We start from the raw sequence: 18,078 nt of genomic DNA, 5'->3' as shown, positions 1-18,078 counted from the left end.
TTTTGATTCCACATAGCAACAAGTGAGTCCTCTGGGAAGACCTCTTTGACATGCCTCATTCAGTATCTCCCTTAGGCATTTGTGCTTGTAAACAAGGTTGCTGGGGTCCAAGCTCCCATTCTAATGATACAGAGTCCCAGCCACAGCAATATCACCTGTCTTTGCCACCTGTGGGCTCCTAAGGATCATTGTCTTAAAGGAATGAAGGGACAGGGACAGTGTTCTATATTTAATTTAAAAAACAGAGAAGATTGGGGCTCATAGGGCTTTCAGTGGCACGTAGTTCACAAGATCAGCCTTGCTGCGTCAGCCCTATCGTTCTGTCATGAAACGAGTCCATTCTCTCCTAAAGTGCAAGTGCATCTGGCCTTAGCTGTTTCCATGTTCTATAACCTGGGTTCAAAGTTCCCTTCTCTTTTCCTTATTAGGTGACTCTGTCTTTGACAGCAAAACGGATGGCCAAGAAAAACTGTCTGGTGAAGAATCTGGAGGCTGTGGAGACCCTCGGCTCCACCTCCATTATCTGCTCAGACAAGACCGGAACCCTGACCCAGAACCGCATGACTGTGGCGCACCTATGGTTCGACAATCAGATCTTCATGGCTGACACTAGTGAAGATCATTCGAGTAAGCCTTTAGGAGCTGACAGTCTGCATACAGACTGTGTGGCAGCCCTGGACCTGAGCAGAAGGCTGAGCTGAAGGGTGACAGCACCGGGCTGTACTCTTGGAGAATCTGTGAACAATGCGACTCAGGTGTGGCAGGCCCGCGCCGCCATTCTCTCTCTGTTTTCCAGACCAAGTCTTTGACCAAAGTTCTGGTACCTGGGCTTCCTTATCCAAGATAATAACGTTGTGTAACCGAGCTGAGTTCAAGCCAGGCCAGGAAAGTGTCCCCATCATGAAGGTAAAGCTTCTGTGCTTGGTCTTAAATCACCACCGGTTTGAGGTTGCTTTCTCTGAGCATGATTTAATGTCTCCAATAGAGTGAAGTTTATACTAGTCTGACTCACAAGACATGTGGACAGTTTTCTTTGCTCTAATTTTGAGAACTCAACAAGATAATTAAAAAAGTTCAGAATATGAACTTAGGTCCTTTTGAAAATTGAGTCTTATTCTAGGAAATCAATGTGCCTTTAAAGTTACTTTCTTAACTTCTTTACCAGCCTATTGGATAGAACCAAAGGGTTTTTTTATGATATAAATGCTGTTCAGTGAAGTGTAAAGTGTAATTAGATGGAAGTTAAGGGGACTGAAATTGGCTCATCTTCTTAACTTGAATATGACAGCAGATAGAACCCTAAGGAGTTCTGAAATATTGGAATATATGATGGCTCTTCTTTCCCTCCTCTTTCCTTGTTGCGCCCTCTCCTTCTCTCTCCCTCTTCGGTCTCATTGCATCACTAAATCTGTATTCTCTTGGTCTTTTTACTCACCGTCTGTTTCTCTGGCTTTTTCCTTTTATATTTTTTACTTGTTTGCTTTTCTTTGCCCATCACACGGTTTCTCAGCGCTCTTTTTGGTCAATCACTTCTTCATCGGTATCTTTCAGATCTTTATATCTAGTTCTAATTTCTCACCCCAACTCCAACTTGGATCTCTGGCGAGCTGTGTTTCCAATGGGAAGTTTCACCATTTAGCCTCTCAACAAATTGTACTTGTCATCTTCCACTGTACCTACCCTGGCTTCAAATCAGTATTTTGTCCCAAATTTTCTATTTTTCTACTATGTAACCATTCAACTCGTCATTAGACCAAAATTTTAGGGTCATCTTTGACTTTCTCCTTCCCTTATATCTAGTGAATCACCAATGCCTTGTGCCACTAAAAAATGGCACATTTTTGGTTCAAGATAAAGTCATCTCTCTACAGAGACAGGTTCCAGGACTCCCCTTGCCTTAGCAAAGTCCACAGATGTTAAATAAATAATCCCTGATATTAAATAGAGTAGTATCTACATATAACCTGTGTAAATTCTTCCATATACTTTAAAACATCTCTAAATTACTTATAATACCCAATGCAAAGCAAATGCCATGTAAATTGTAATTCTAGTGTATTTTGGAAATAATGACAAGAAAGAAAAGTCTGTACTAGTTCATTACGGATGCAGCTAATCTTTTTAGAGTATGTTTGATTTGCAGATATGCAGGGCTGACTGCATACGTGATTTTATATTTTTTTTAAAGAATTATTTTATTTTTATTCATTGTCATGTTTTAATTTTTTAATTCTCTTAGAAGTTGACCAGACAGAGAGAGAAGAAAAGTGAAAAAGCAAACTGCCAGGTCCAGGACTCGCACCGCAGTCAGCCATGTGGGAGTCCAGCCGTCTTAACCACCATACCATCTGCCGGCCCCCATAATTTTATATTTCTGTTTTCACTAATACCTTGCATCTAAATAGCTGTGCCAACCTCATAATTGGCCCCTCTGATTCCAATTCGTCATACAGCATCAAAGTGACATGAGTAATTTTCACTAGTCTGATTCAGAATCCACCCTTTTTCTATTGAATGCCAGAGGCATACTGATTTAGTTCAGACCCTGTAAAAGCAAACTGCTTTTATCTTTATCCTAAGTTTGCTCAAAAACTTTCTATGTTTTCTACTTCATGAGTTTAGATCTCAATCTACAGGGCCTACGTTTCTTAGCTCACCTTCCATGTCCACCAAGACTTAAACCTCTTATGATGGAATGTTCTACTTCATGCCTCCCCTCATGCATTCTAGTTTGTTCAAGGCTTTCTTCTGCTCCTGTCTCTTGGGATCTAGTTCATGGTTGCTTCCCCCCACCCCAAACCCTCTAAACCTCCAGAGCTCCAATTTTTCTGAACTTCCCCAGTGCCATTAGGTGGCACCATTGTTTTATATTCTGACCATTGTCATGCATGTGTCACTGTCACATGATCCTTTTGTCTCTCCAGCTAATGGGAGACATGCTAGTTCAGGGCTGCAGGCAAGTTGGCAATCATGAAAGAACCAGATTATGTGCTACAAGTATTTGTTTATCTTTTTTGATTCCCAGAGAGTCGTGGTTGGAGATGCCTCAGAAACTGCTCTTTTGAAATTCTCAGAGGTCATTGTGGGTGATGTGATGGAAATTAGGAAAAAAAACCGCAAAGTAGCTGAAATCCCTTTTAACTCTGTCAACAAATTTCAGGTGAGTTTTCCTCATGACAAGAAGTCTGTGGTATCACTAGAATGACATTTTGCCTGCACATATCCTTTGGTTAACCCATATTTTGAGTAATATTTGACTTCAAAAATTGGAATACAGGACCTGAGCATCTGGTAAACCCAGGTCAAGGGTCCCTTATTGGCCTCCTTCCTTTCCTAGAAGTAGGAATGAGAAAAAAAAAAAAAAAGAAGAAGAAAGAAAAGAAAAGAAAAGCCAAGCTCATGTCAGGTCTGGCTTCTACTCTGAATGACCCATCTATATTACATGAACATATGTACACACGCACCACCACCATCATCACTGCTACCAGCAGGTCACTGGCACCAGTGAGGAGCGATGGCCCTATCTCCAAAAATAAATAAGAGGACGGTGAAATGGAGGGAACTAACATTTACTACACACCTAGGACGGTGAAATGGAGGGAACTAACATTTACTACACACCTAGGACGGTGAAATGGAGGGAACTAACATTTACTGCACACCTAGGACGGTGAAATGGAGGGAACTAACATTTACTACACACCTAGTTATATGAGGCACGCCATCTCCATTATCTTATTTCATCCTCACAATAAGCTTATGAAGTAGGGTTAATTAATTCCAATTAATAGATGAGGACATAGGTTTTCAGGAAGTATTGAAGAGACTAGAGTCATATAGCATCTAAGTGGCACACGTAATTTTCACCAGTCTGACTCAAAATCCACACTTTTTCTACAGCCGCCCAGAGGCAGACCAATTTAGTCCAGGCCCTGTGAGTCTGGCCCTTTGGCTTTCTGATTCCATCCCCTAGGCTGTTGGTAGGGATCTCCTTTCTACCCATTGCTCAGAAAGAAAATGACTGTTCTTGGCAAGTTGTCTCCCCTCATTCCAGATGTGGCCAACAATTAGGCACCTCTGTTCTCCTCACATTGAAACAAATGTCAGGAGTCCATTAGGTGGCATGATGGTTAAGGTGCTGGACTCCCGCATGGCCAACTATGGTTTGAGTCCTGGACAGGTGGCTTGAAAATCGGGCTGGCTATATTTGCATGTGTGCCCAAAATCTGAGAGGAGAATGGAAGAGAAGGGATTACAGCATGACCATCACCCCCAAAGGGGTGATTTCTTACTTTCCTTTTTTTTCCCTCTCTCTCCTGTGAGGGCACATGCCTAAGACAAAAACATATAACAAATAAACAAACAAATTAAAAATAAAACAAATAAACAAACAACAGTTTATAGCCTACTGTAGTTGGGAGTTGTCTAGAATCCTAACCTAAGGGCAGGAAATTATGCCTTGGGCTTTACATCAAAGTAAAGTATATAAATAGTATAATTATTTATACTATCTGTAAATTTCTGGTGATTATCCACCCATCTTTGGGTAGAATTCGATGTTGAAGAAAGGTTTGTGTTATGTACATCTTTTTTGTGTGTGTAGATAATGAGCCAATTAAGAATCGCAGTTACTGGGACCAGCAGTTGGCATAATGACTATGTCGATGGACTCCCAATAGTTCGAGTCCTGGACCTAGTGGCTTAAACTCATGCCGGGTGTGTGTGCCTGCGTGCCCAAGATCCCAAGAGGAGAGTGGAGGAGAAGGGATTGTGGCGTGCCCTATAGCAAAAGCCTCTCAAAAAAAAAAAAAAAAAAAAAATCATGGGACCAGCAGATGGCTTAAAGTTTACATTGCTGGACTCCCACATGGTCGACTACCGTTTGAGTCTAGGACCCAGTAGTTTAAAACTCACACCAGGTGTATGTGCGTGTATACCTAAAGTCTAAACAGGAGAATGGAGAAGAAGGGGTTGCAGTGTGACCATCTCCCCTCGGGGGTGATTTCTTGCTTTCTGTCTCTCTGGCAAGTACATGTGCCCTAAAGAACTAACATTTACTGCACACCTAGGACGGTGAAATGGAGGGAACTAACATTTACTACACACCTAGTTATATGAGGCACGCCATCTCCATTATCTTATTTCATCCTCACAATAAGCTTATGAAGTAGGGTTAATTAATTCCAATTAATAGATGAGGACATAGGTTTTCAGGAAGTATTGAAGAGACTAGAGTCATATAGCATCTAAGTGGCACACGTAATTTTCACCAGTCTGACTCAAAATCCACACTTTTTCTACAGCCGCCCAGAGGCAGACCAATTTAGTCCAGGCCCTGTGAGTCTGGCCCTTTGGCTTTCTGATTCCATCCCCTAGGCTGTTGGTAGGGATCTCCTTTCTACCCATTGCTCAGAAAGAAAATGACTGTTCTTGGCAAGTTGTCTCCCCTCATTCCAGATGTGGCCAACAATTAGGCACCTCTGTTCTCCTCACATTGAAACAAATGTCAGGAGTCCATTAGGTGGCATGATGGTTAAGGTGCTGGACTCCCGCATGGCCAACTATGGTTTGAGTCCTGGACAGGTGGCTTGAAAATCGGGCTGGCTATATTTGCATGTGTGCCCAAAATCTGAGAGGAGAATGGAAGAGAAGGGATTACAGCATGACCATCACCCCCAAAGGGGTGATTTCTTACTTTCCTTTTTTTTCCCTCTCTCTCCTGTGAGGGCACATGCCTAAGACAAAAACATATAACAAATAAACAAACAAATTAAAAATAAAACAAATAAACAAACAACAGTTTATAGCCTACTGTAGTTGGGAGTTGTCTAGAATCCTAACCTAAGGGCAGGAAATTATGCCTTGGGCTTTACATCAAAGTAAAGTATATAAATAGTATAATTATTTATACTATCTGTAAATTTCTGGTGATTATCCACCCATCTTTGGGTAGAATTCGATGTTGAAGAAAGGTTTGTGTTATGTACATCTTTTTTGTGTGTGTAGATAATGAGCCAATTAAGAATCGCAGTTACTGGGACCAGCAGTTGGCATAATGACTATGTCGATGGACTCCCAATAGTTCGAGTCCTGGACCTAGTGGCTTAAACTCATGCCGGGTGTGTGTGCCTGCGTGCCCAAGATCCCAAGAGGAGAGTGGAGGAGAAGGGATTGTGGCGTGCCCTATAGCAAAAGCCTCTCAAAAAAAAAAAAAAAAAAAAAAAAAAAAAAAAAAAAGCATTGCAGTTACTAAATAGATTACTAACAAAAATCTGTGATATAAAATATTGAAACCAGAAAATCATGGGACCAGCAGATGGCTTAAAGTTTACATTGCTGGACTCCCACATGGTCGACTACCGTTTGAGTCTAGGACCCAGTAGTTTAAAACTCACACCAGGTGTATGTGCGTGTATACCTAAAGTCTAAACAGGAGAATGGAGAAGAAGGGGTTGCAGTGTGACCATCTCCCCTCGGGGGTGATTTCTTGCTTTCTGTCTCTCTGGCAAGTACATGTGCCCTAAAGCAAAAATCTCTCAAAAAAAAAAAAAAAAAAAAAACCCAGGAAATCAGATATCTTATTCAAAACAATAAAACAATGAATAGCAATCCTAAAGTAGCAATAGTAATTTTAGTTATTCTATGCTAATTTCCACATGTATGAAATCATTTTTTAAAGAATTATTTTATTGAACTTTACTTATTTATCTATTTATTTTAATTTGACCAGAGAAGGACAGAGCAAGAGAGAGAGAGGGAAAGTGAGAAAGCAAGTCACCAGGTCCAGGATTCTAACTGCAGTCAGTCACGTGGGAGTCCAGCGCCTTTAACCACCGTGCTACCTGTTGGCCCCCTAAGTCAGTTATTCTTACAGTGATTCTATGAGGTAAGCAGAAGACGAGGAAATTTTTTTTTTTTGAGAGGTTTTTGCTATAGGGTGCATGCTCTCGCTAGACAGACAGAGAGAGACATAGAGACAGAAAGCGAGAAATCATCCCCCAGGGGAGATGGCCACGTCACAATCCCTTCTTCTCCATTCTCCTCTCAGGATCTTGGGCACGCACGCATATGCACCCAGCGTGAGTTTTAAACCACCGGGTCTGGGACTCGAACCACGGTCGACTACGTGAGTCCAGTGACAGAGCCATTATGCTAACTGCTGGTCCCCAAGATGAGGAAATTAAGGTACAAAGCATTGTTATAATTAGTAAGGGCTAGAGTTCAGATTCAGACAAAGCCATGTATTCCACATTTGTAAAAACCAGGTTCAATGGTCTTCCATTAGGAAAGAAACTTAGAATCCTGCCAAGATTCCATCTACCACAGTAAAGGCTTTCCTGTCACATGAGAAATGAGAAAAAGTCGGTTGTCTCTCTTTTTTCTTTTTTTTTTGGAGAGGTTTTTGCTATAGGTCTCGTGCGCTCGCCAGACAGACAGAGAGAGACATAGAGACAGAAAGCGAGAAATCACCCCCCAGGGGGGATGGTCACGCCGCAATCCCTTCTCCTCCATTCTCCTCTCGGGATCTTGGGCACGCACGCACACGCACCCGGCGTGAGTTCTAAGCCACCGGGTCCGGGATGCGAACTGCAGTCGACTACGTGGGAATCCAGTGACATAGCCATTACACTAACTGCAGGTTCCCCCGGTTGTCTCATAGACAATAAGTTGTGAGGGAAAGTGGACTACACAGAATTGGGACTACAAAGAGAGAGAAAGCCTGGGTGAGTTACCATGGAAGAGGCCAGAGATGTTCTTTGAACACTTTTAGGGCCATTTTCTATCTATAGATAAGCAATACTCATTCCAAAACAGAGCTTTAGATGCCATGGCCTTGGAAAGCACCTGGTGACTCACTCAACAGAGGACAAGAAAGTGGAAAGTTCACATCTTACTGATCTTAGAATAGGGATGCCCAAAAAGACTAGAAATAATTTATGGCAAATTGGAAAATTAATGACAGTATTTTATAAAGTTTTATGCAAAGAGGGACCAGCACTTAGCGTAATGGCTATGTCGCTGGACTCCCATGTAGTCGACCACGGTTCAAGTCCTGGACCCGGTGGCTTGAAACTCACGCCGGGCGCGTGTGCGCACGTGCCCAAGATCCCGAGAGGAGAATGGAGGAGAAGGGATTGCGGCGTGGCCATGCCCCCTTGGGGGTGATTTCTCACTTTCTATCTCTCTGTCTCTCTCTGTCTGTCTGGCAAGCGTACACGCCCTATAGCAAAAAAACTTCTCAAAAAAAAAAGTTATATGCAAAGATAAGTATATTTAATTTAACATTTTTTTTATTTTTGGTTTGTGGCTAGAGGGTACGTGCACTTATCAAAGACAGACAGGGAAGGATAGAAAGGAGAAAGCACCCTCCGTGGAGGATGGTCACACCACAGTTCCTTTATCTCCATCTCTCCCTCCTTTTGTGATTTTGGGCATGCACACACGTCCAGCATGTTTCTCAAGCTGCCAGACCCAGGACTTGAGCTTCATGGTTGGCCTTGCAGCATCTAGCTTCCTTAACTACCAGGCCACATGGCTGGTAGCTTCTATGATTAAGGGAAGGATTCTGGAGCTTAGCTTCTAGGTCAGCCACCTCTAAGACTGTGACCATGAGCAAGTATTTCACGTCTCACTTCCGACTCCTCCTTTTCAAAGGTGATAGTAGTAGTGCCCACGGCCTCGTGATTAATTTGAGGATCAAATGAGTCAAAGTGTACAGCCCTTAGAATAGTACCTGACCTAAGGTACATATCATACATTTGTTTGTTACTGTTACTTTTTTTTAATGTATTTCTTCCATGAATGAGAGATATGCATCCCAACAGGGTGTCTGTGCCATGACCCACTTCTGGTCTCAGCTGGCCCAGGTCACGGGCATGTGCACACACCCAGAATGCTACCCGAGAGCCTGGGACACAAACCTACAAACTTCCCATGTGGGTCCAGTTGTATTATCTCTAGCACTCACTGTTCCTACTTTTTTGGGGAGGGAGGAGGGTTTACCATAAAGCATATGTGCTTGCCCCAGAGATAGACAGAGAGAGGGAAAGTGAGAACTCACCCCTGGGGTGGGGGGTGGCCAAGCTGCAATCCTTTCTCCTTCATTCTCCTCCTGGGATTTTGGACACACAAACACACACACACACACACACACACACACGCACACACACACACAGCATGATTTTCAAGCCACCAGGTTCAGGACTCAAAATAAGGTCGGCCATGTGTGAGTCCAGAGTGTTCACCATGCCACCTGCTGGCTCCACTATTTCTACCTTTGAAATGTGAAAGTGTTCTACTTTTTAGAAAATGATGGTGATAATAGATGATGTGTGTTTTTTGCTGTTGCTTTATTTATTTATTTTTAACCTGGTTTAGTTTTGTCTGGGTTTGAGTTGGCTAGTTGGTTTTTAATGCCTTTACTTAAAAAGAAGCTGGCTGGGATCAGCAGATGGCATAATGGCTACATGGTTGGGCTCCCATGTAGTCAACCATGTTGAGTTCTGGATCCAGTGGCTTAAACTCATGCTGGGTGCATGTGTGTGATGTGCCCAAGATCCCGAGAGGAGAATGGAAGAGAAGGGATTACAGCCTGGCCATCCCCCTGGGGGGGGGAGGTGATTTCTCGCTTTCTGTCTCTCCGTCTTTCTGGCTAGCACACGTGGCCTATAACAAAAACCCCTCCAAAAAATAAAAAGAAGAAGGAGCTGGCGGGCCAGCATGTGATGTGCCTAGGGCACTGGACTCCCACACGACTGACTATGGTTTCAGTTCCAGACCTGGCAGCTTACTTTCTCACTTTCCCTCTTACTCTGTTTCTCTGGTGAGTGCTTGCACTCTATAGCAAATTTTGAAAATAATAATAAGTTAAATCATTCGTAAAAAGGAAAAAGAAGCTGGCAACCTGTCTTATCAACTAGTATTTATTTTTTCACTCTTTTAGGTAGTACTCATCTTTGATATCCAAAAGTCTAAGAACTACTGATTTGGAATCAACTCATAGATCAAAAATGACAGCATTTTTCTTTGTAATTTATTTTCCCCCCAAACAGTCCAGCATCTGGAAATTCTTTTTGAGTGCTTAGAACATAGCTGGTAAGGACTATGTAAGATTTAGCCATTGTATTATTGGACTTAAAAAGTTTTGGGGGGGGGGAATGGAATTAAAGTACAACTTTATTCCAATGCAAAAATTTTTGACATCGATGCATAGTTTTTTCATAATAGGCCTTTTCCATGAACTTTCTGAGGAGACCTAATACAGGAATGTTTTCCACATTTTTTTTTCTGATAATCTTATTAGGATGGATCTAGAGATATAATTGCTAGAGTGTGGATATTAACACTGCACCCCCTATTTCCTAGCCATCTTGTCGAAAGGCTGTACTGAGGAAGTATCTACTTCACACCTCTGCCATTTTCTTTGATGTCCGGGGCCAATACTGGGTCAATACGGAAATGAAGAGGCACAAGAATTTCAGCTGCTCTCGTGCCTGCCTGAACTCAGAATAGCTTGGGTCTGAAAGACTCCTGGTCACCACAGGGCTGTAGAGGAGTTTTTCAGCCCCATCACTCTCATGGGATCCCAGGAGATCCTGTTCAACACACGAGATTTCACGGGCTGACAGCCACATCTGACCTGCATAAAGCAGCCAGTTTCTTTCAAAAGATGAGCTCTACTTAGTATGTATTCCAACTCAGGGTGCCTCTCTGGACTGGAGCCTAGAGCTTGATCTGTGGATATGAGAGACTATAGAAAGTCCATGTAGAGTGTGATCATGGGAAAAAATTATGCATGGATTTTTAATTTTTTTTTTTTTGCACCATAATAAGCTCATACTTTAATCCCATTTTCCACAAACTTTTGAAGTCCCCTCAGTATGCATTATGGGAGTCTAGAATAAGAAATCAACAAATAACAAGATACAGAGCTATTAGAAAAGATAATGGCCAGGGACTGGCAGGTGACGTGGTGGATAAGGGTGCTAGATTCCCACATGCCCACATGGCCGACCACAGTTCGAGTCCCAGACCCGGTGGCTTCCTCTCTCACTTTCCCTTTCTCTCTCTCTCTCTTTCTGGTAAAATAAATAATAATAATAACAATAACAAATGGAATTAAATAAATAAATAATTCTTTAAAAAATTATAAAGGAAAAAATAATGACCAGAAAAATAAGGATGGACCATGCCTAGGCATATCATTGTTCCTCTTCCTCTTTTACATTTCAGTGACAAGTAGGAATGTTTTTCACCTTCTTGTCCTGCTGCTAATTGGAAGATCTGTGATAAAGGTAGCATCATTATTCGATAGTAAGCTGTGTCTAACATGCTTCATTTGTTCCCTCCCAGCTCTCCATACATGAGACGGATGACCCCAATGACAAACGCTTCCTCTTGGTGATGAAGGGGGCCCCCGAGCGGATCTTAGAGAAATGCAGCACCGTCATGATCCATGGCAAGGAGCAGCCACTGGACAAGAGCACAGCAGAGGGCTTCCACACAGCCTACTTGGAGCTGGGCGGACTGGGCGAGCGGGTACTAGGTGAGCTCGGGCTGTAGAACCCTTGTCCATCACCCATAGACACAGCAGATGAGGCGGGTGTCTTGAGAAACTAAGGACCTAGAAGAGTAGTGTAGTATCCTCAAAGATCATCTTAAGAATATGGTAAACAGGATGGTAACATATATAAGGGGTCTTCAAAAGTTCACGTAAAATGTATAGTCCAAAAAAAATTAAACTATCTGTGGATTTAAAAAATACTTTGCACCAAAATAAACTCCAAAAAGTTTCATTTTTCCACAGATTTTTTGAAGTACTTTTGTAAGAGGATGCTATATGACCACACCAAAAAGGACAGGGTCATTTCCAGATAAGCAAAATCTGGGAAAACTGTGGAAGTAGTTATATTTTATTTCTAAAGTTTATTTATTTATTTATTCAACCAATAAGAGAACAGAGAGAGATAGAAAGACAAAGAGAGACAGCATACCAGCAGGGTCTTGATGCCACAATTCACCCACCCACCCCACCCGCCAGTTCATGGGCATGCACCTACACAGTATACTCAGGGAGGTCTCTGGACATGAACCTGGAACCTTCTCATGTGGATCAGCCTCCCAGAGTATCATGTTTTACTGCTGTGTTAACATCTGGCCCCCAGGAGTTGCGTTTTAAACTGGGCCTTGAATAGCAGAATTTGAAGGGAGGTGGAGGAAAGTGGCCACAATAGAGGGAACCTTAGAGGTAGAAATGGATGGAGCATGTGCATGCATGGTGGAGCAAGCCAGTCTGTGTTGAATGTTGCAGGAAGAAGAGATGGCACAATTGGGGGGAAAGGGACCAGAAAGATAGCTTGAAGGTTGTGACATGTAGGCCTTGAATACATGGGTGAGGAATTGGAGTTTCACGCTGCTGTCAGTGGAGAACACTAGGAGCTTTGCAGCAAGGATGAGCCTGTCAGAGTTACAGTGTTGGTTAAAGAGAATCTTTGGCAAATGGAGGAGAGCAGAGATATTGGTCTCAGTAGGAGACAGCTGCCCTCACTCAGGTGTAAGGAGCTAGAATTTGATCCAAGGCAATAGAAATGTAAAGGCAGGGTCAGGTGTAAGAGACTTCATGGAGGCAGAATTGATCATTCTTGGGAGGAGGAGAGTAGTAAATTTGAAAAGTGATAAAACTTCCTATTTAGTGACTAGGCAAAAATAATGCTAATAACTGAGACAGGGGATATTAGAGGGGAAAGTGTTGAAGTAATACCACTTGAGGAATCTCGTTGTGGTGACCGAAGTGGTGCCGGGGGTATGGTGTGTTTGTTGACAGAATCATGGTTGACAAGTAGCAGCTGGTCAGAACTACAGAACGATGAATTCAAGGAAATAGAAGTTAGTGGTTGATGATAAGGCTCATTAAGCACCCTGAAAGTTCTTGCCAATGGAGATGGAATCTGTGGAATGTGTGTTGCTAAGGATATTTGAGTTTGTAGAGCAGATAAAATACAAATGCTTCAAATAACCCACAGCACCAGGTATCTCCCTTTCATCATGGATTGATGCCCATCTGACGAGAGTTGCCCTAGGAACCTTGCCTCTGACCTCTCAAGGTCTGCCTTACTGAAGGATGGGATGCAGTGAGCCAGGCTGAGAGAAGAGCTGAAGGGAAAACCTATGAAAGGGTTCCACAGTCTTGGCGGTCCCATCAGACATGGGATCCCTCTATCAAGCCGTGAGAGGCTGAGCCTTCTGAGAAGAGGATGGCTCTCCCCCATTCCTAATGGCTTTTCTCTTACATTTATCTTTTTTATTCTAAATTTATTTATTTATCCCATGGGAGAGAGAGACAGAGACAGAAAAACAAACACCTGGAACAGGATCCTCATGTCCCAATCCATCTCCAGTCTCAGCCAATCCAGATTATGGACACACACACACACACACATACACCCGGTGTGATAGGAAGGGCCCAGAATTGGAACCTAGAGCCTTCCAATGTGGAGTCATCCTTGCAGTGTTATATTACCACTGCACCACCATCTGGCCCATCTTACACTTACCTTGACTAAGGAATGAACTTGTTCCACTTCCCTGAGGCTGCACATTTCTTCCCCAACCTGTCCAGTAGCAACCTGTTTTCTCTTCCTGAAATGGCACTCCTCCTGCCAACCCTCCTTTCTTTCCCTGGAAAACATCTGCACCTCTCTCAAAAGTCAGGTCACATGTAACCTTCTTGGTAAAATCTCTCTTGACTCTCCAGGTAGCTGAGTGTAGCTCTACTCTGCAATCTGTACCATGTTTTATTAGACTTTCTCTCCCCACCCCAACTTTCCAAACTGGGACAACTTCAGAAGACAAGGAGGCCCACTCTGGTCTTTATATCTCTAGAACATGGACACTAGTGAACACATAGTAAATTATTTTTAGATGAAATAAGAGGTTACTTCAAAATATCTGTGGAAAAATGCAATTAAAGTATGAATTTATTTTGATGCAAAAGCTTGAAATCCATGCTTGGGTGTTTCATAATGTGTATTTTCCATAAACTTTTTGAAGACCCTCATATGTCTTTCCTAAAAAAAAAAAAAAAGTTGGGACCAGTAGTTGGTGTAATGGCTATGTCACTGGACTCCCATGTAGTCAACCATATTCAAGTCCTGGATCCAGTGGCTTAAAATCACGCCAGGCACATGTGTGTGTGTGCCCAAGATCCTGAGAGGAGAATGGAGGAGAAGAGATTGTGGCATGGCCATCCCCCTGGGGGGGTGATTTCTCACTTTCTGTCTCTCTGTCTCTTTTTGTCTTTCTGGTGAGCACATGTACCCTATAGCAAAAACCTCTCCAAAATAAATAAATGCATGAAGAATCAAAGGAATTAAACAATTCTGATACATTCTACTATATTGGTAAAATAGTAAAGAACTGAGTATATCAACATGCTCCTCCTTTATTGCTTTGTCATTTCTTATCCTAATAGTTTCATTGACTGCCAAATTCATGCCCATTTCAGGTTTCTGTCATCTCTACCTGCCAGCAGACAAGTTTCCAGAAAACTACTCATTTGATGTAGACAACATCAACTTCCCCACATCTGACCTCTGTTTCGTGGGGCTCTTGTCAATGATTGATCCCCCTCGATCCACTGTGCCAGATGCAGTCACCAAATGCCGGAGTGCGGGAATCAAGGTGGGAATAGTTTTCCTGACTCCAGAATCTTCCATTATGTTGTATGTCTTTATAAGAATGTTTATTGTAGGAGATGGTCAGTATTTAGGTCTCTTCAAGTAATTGCTATTTACTTGAATGCTATTTTTAATTTTTTTAAAGTTTACTTATTTATTTCTTCCATGAGAGAAGGAGAGAGACTAGCCCCCAAAAGATCCACACACCGTGATCCACCCCCAGTCTCAGCCAGCCCAGGTCAGCATCTGCACATATGCACAGTGTTCAGGGGGGGGTCCCAGAATGCAAATCATGACTCCTCCCACATGGGTTCAGGTGCTCTACTGCTATACCACTGCCTGGCTTCTTCTTTTAAAAAAATCTCTTCCCTCAGTATGCTAAATCCTAAGATTTCAGTTACTATCCCATGAATGCAAAATAATCATGAGTATCTGGAATATACCACAACAGAAAGTCCAGTGAGAAGACTGTCTCAGTGCTACGAGGTAACCATATCTTGCTTTACTCCATGATATGTAATTAGAGATTGTATTACTTAATCTTGAGATTCAGCCTCCATAACCCACTTTTCTTCATGACATTGAAGCCAAAGTATGAATTCCCTTGCTGTATTAGTATCAAGACTGTTGAAGCAATAGAGGGCTGCTTCAAGCCAATACCCACCTGTCCTTTCACAAATAAAGTGGCATCTGAGGAGAAAGACTTCCTCTGATGTCAGAAAAGGTAATGGAAGATCCTTTATCAGGATCAAGGATAAACCTAACAAGATTAGTGTCCTTTAAAAATAATCGTGTTTTGGGGCCAGCAGTTGGCATAATGGCTATGTCGCTGGACTCTTATGTAGTCAACTGTGGTTCGAGTCCCAGACCCAATGACTTAAACTCAGGCAGGGCGCATGTGCGTGCGTGCCCAAGATCCCAAGAGGAAAATGGAGGAGAAGGAATTGTGGCGTGGCCATCACACCTGGGGGGTGATTTCCCGCTTTCTGTCTCTCTGTCTCTCTTTGTCTTTCTTGGCAAGCACACGTGCTCTATAGCAAAAATCTCTCCCCCCCAAAAAATAAATAAATAATTGTGTCTTAGATCTAAAACTTCCCTTAGGGTCACCCACAGTAATCAGATGGTGATCTTCTGCCAGCTCATGGTAGAGTAGGAGACACTGAACTGTCCCTGCTGTGGCCAGCCACGTTTCTCATTGTCTATGGGCCCTTCTCTTCCTCCATGCTCCAGGTTATTATGGTTACAGGTGATCATCCCATCACAGCCAAAGCTATTGCCAAGAGTGTCGGGATCATTTCAGCCAACAGTGAGACAGTGGAAGACATTGCAAGACGCCTCAACATTGCTGTGGAGCAAGTCAACAAAGAGTAAGCACAGAACCAACATAGCAGAAACTAAAATTCTTACTTACCCATGGGTCCCTGTCGGCTCTGAAGAGCTGTGCTGTGTGGAGTAAATCACCCTTTCACCAAGCCCTGTCAGGATAATGCTAAACTGGCTTGTTCTATAATTCACATATGCATTCATTCACTCAAAATTTTATTGAGCATATAATATATGCCAAGCACTATATTGATGCCATGCAAATTGGTTTATGTATCCCTTGTCTGAAATTCCTTTCTTTCTTTCTTTCTTTCTTTCTTTCTTTCTTTCTTTCTTTCTTTCTTTCTTTCTTTCTTTTTTTCTTTCTTTCTTTCTTTCTTTCTTTCTTTCTTTCTTTCTTTCTTTCTTTCTTTCTTTCTTTCTTTCTTTCTTTTTTGGAGAGGTTTTTGCTATAGGATGTGTGTGCTTACCAGAAAAGACAGAGAGAGACGGAGAGACAGAAAGCAAGAAATCACCCCCTGGGGGAGGCGGCCACACAGCAATCCTTTCTCCTCCATTCTCCTCTTAGGATCTTGGACACACACGCACATGCGCCCAGCGTGAGTTTAAGCCACCAGGTCCAGGACTTGAACCATGGTCGAATACATGGGAGTTCAGCAACATAGCCATTACACCAACAGCAGGTCTCCCTTGTGTGAAATTTCAAAATTCAGTGATATAGATCTGAAAACTTAAGTGCCTAATATAGAGTGAACAAAAACTGAAACAAAGGATTTATGTGACATGACTTACCACTACAGCAATTGTATAATTTGGGAATATCAAGAACCCTTTGGATTTCATATACTCCCCTAGTGAGCATCTTTAGTATTTACTGATAGAGTTAGCTTTATAGTGTGTAGCCATGTGAACATACTTTTTGAAAATTTTGGTTGTAAACAGATGCAAGCTTCCTAAGGAAAGCTCTTTCCTTGTTTCCTTAATTCTTTTAAGCTATCTTTTAATCCATTTCTCCATTTATAAGTTTATTAATTCTTTCAATAATTGTTGAGTGCCAGCTATCAGGGGACTTCAAAAAGTTTGTTTAAAAATAAATGAAAGTTCAAGTTTATTTTGGTGCAAAAATTTTCAAAACCCATGTATAGTTTTTTCCATAATGTTTTTCACAAACCTTTTGAAGACCTTTTGTATCCCAGGCACTGTTATAGACAATGGAGCTACTGGAGCAAGCAAGAACAAATACCATCCCCACCCTTTAGGGACTTTCTACCCAGCATAGGAAACAGAAAAACAAAGGAATTGCGATATGGTCAATATAATGAAGGTGACACACACAGATGAAGGGGCTGGGTGTGGAGAGTGGCCTGGACTGGGGGTGGTTTAAATGAGTCAAAGTCTTCAGTCTCAGGTTGAAAAGAAACATCATCAACTGCATTATATTTTCATGAATGTGGGGAGAACAGGGAAAGACTAACAGTCTTTTAGTTTACTCAAGCATTTGTGCCTCTCAGAAATACAGAGCTGTCAGGTAATAAATTATGAACAGGTGAGAAATTACCAGATAGTACAACCAACCAGAACACCTGCCTCTGGGCACTACAACAGTACTTGAAGCTTCCAGGAATCCTGTGTGTAGTGACAAGTTGGGGCATGCTGGTTTGGTTTTTAAGTAGTAGGACTACGCATTTCATACCGTCACCACACTGAGGAGGAGAGTGAAGTGAATATGTCTATAAACGTTTTTGGTTATCCACTTCATCAGCTCCAGCCTCACGCCCATATCATTGCATTTTAGCAGCTGTAAGAGAAAAGGAAACACCCTTTCCTTCTCACCTTTGATACTTTTTAGTCACAGTTTAGGAAGACCTTTATTTTAGGAAGACTTGACTCATGTGAGTCAAATACTGGCATTCCAATACTGACAACCAACAGGGGCCCAGCCTGGTGGTACAATCAATTTCATAATGAACTGCAGTGCTAGAAGCCACACAGCCAACTGTGGGTTCAAATTCCAAGTCCACCTGAAAATATGCTGGGTATGTACTGTGTGCCCAGGATTCGGATAAGCTCAAGGGCTGGA

General features: G+C 42.3%; 1 protein-coding gene across 1 annotated transcript in view; it reads left to right on the top strand.

The window, feature by feature from the left end:
- ATP12A (ATPase H+/K+ transporting non-gastric alpha2 subunit) overlaps positions 1–18,078 on the top strand; it is a 38,929-nt gene that overhangs the window by 11,355 nt on the left and 9,496 nt on the right. Inside the window, exons 9-14 of the mRNA XM_006146724.1 lie at positions 429–627; positions 797–906; positions 3,026–3,160; positions 11,353–11,545; positions 14,504–14,679; positions 15,906–16,042. Coding sequence (XP_006146786.1) covers positions 429–627; positions 797–906; positions 3,026–3,160; positions 11,353–11,545; positions 14,504–14,679; positions 15,906–16,042 — 950 coding nt within the window. The remainder of the gene's footprint in view (positions 1–428; positions 628–796; positions 907–3,025; positions 3,161–11,352; positions 11,546–14,503; positions 14,680–15,905; positions 16,043–18,078) is intronic.

The sequence above is a fragment of the Tupaia chinensis genome, unplaced genomic scaffold (assembly GCF_000334495.1).
Source record: "Tupaia chinensis unplaced genomic scaffold, TupChi_1.0 Scaffold000186_1, whole genome shotgun sequence".
Taxonomy (NCBI): Eukaryota; Metazoa; Chordata; class Mammalia; order Scandentia; family Tupaiidae; genus Tupaia; species Tupaia belangeri.
This window is presented reverse-complemented; position numbering and strand designations above follow the sequence as displayed.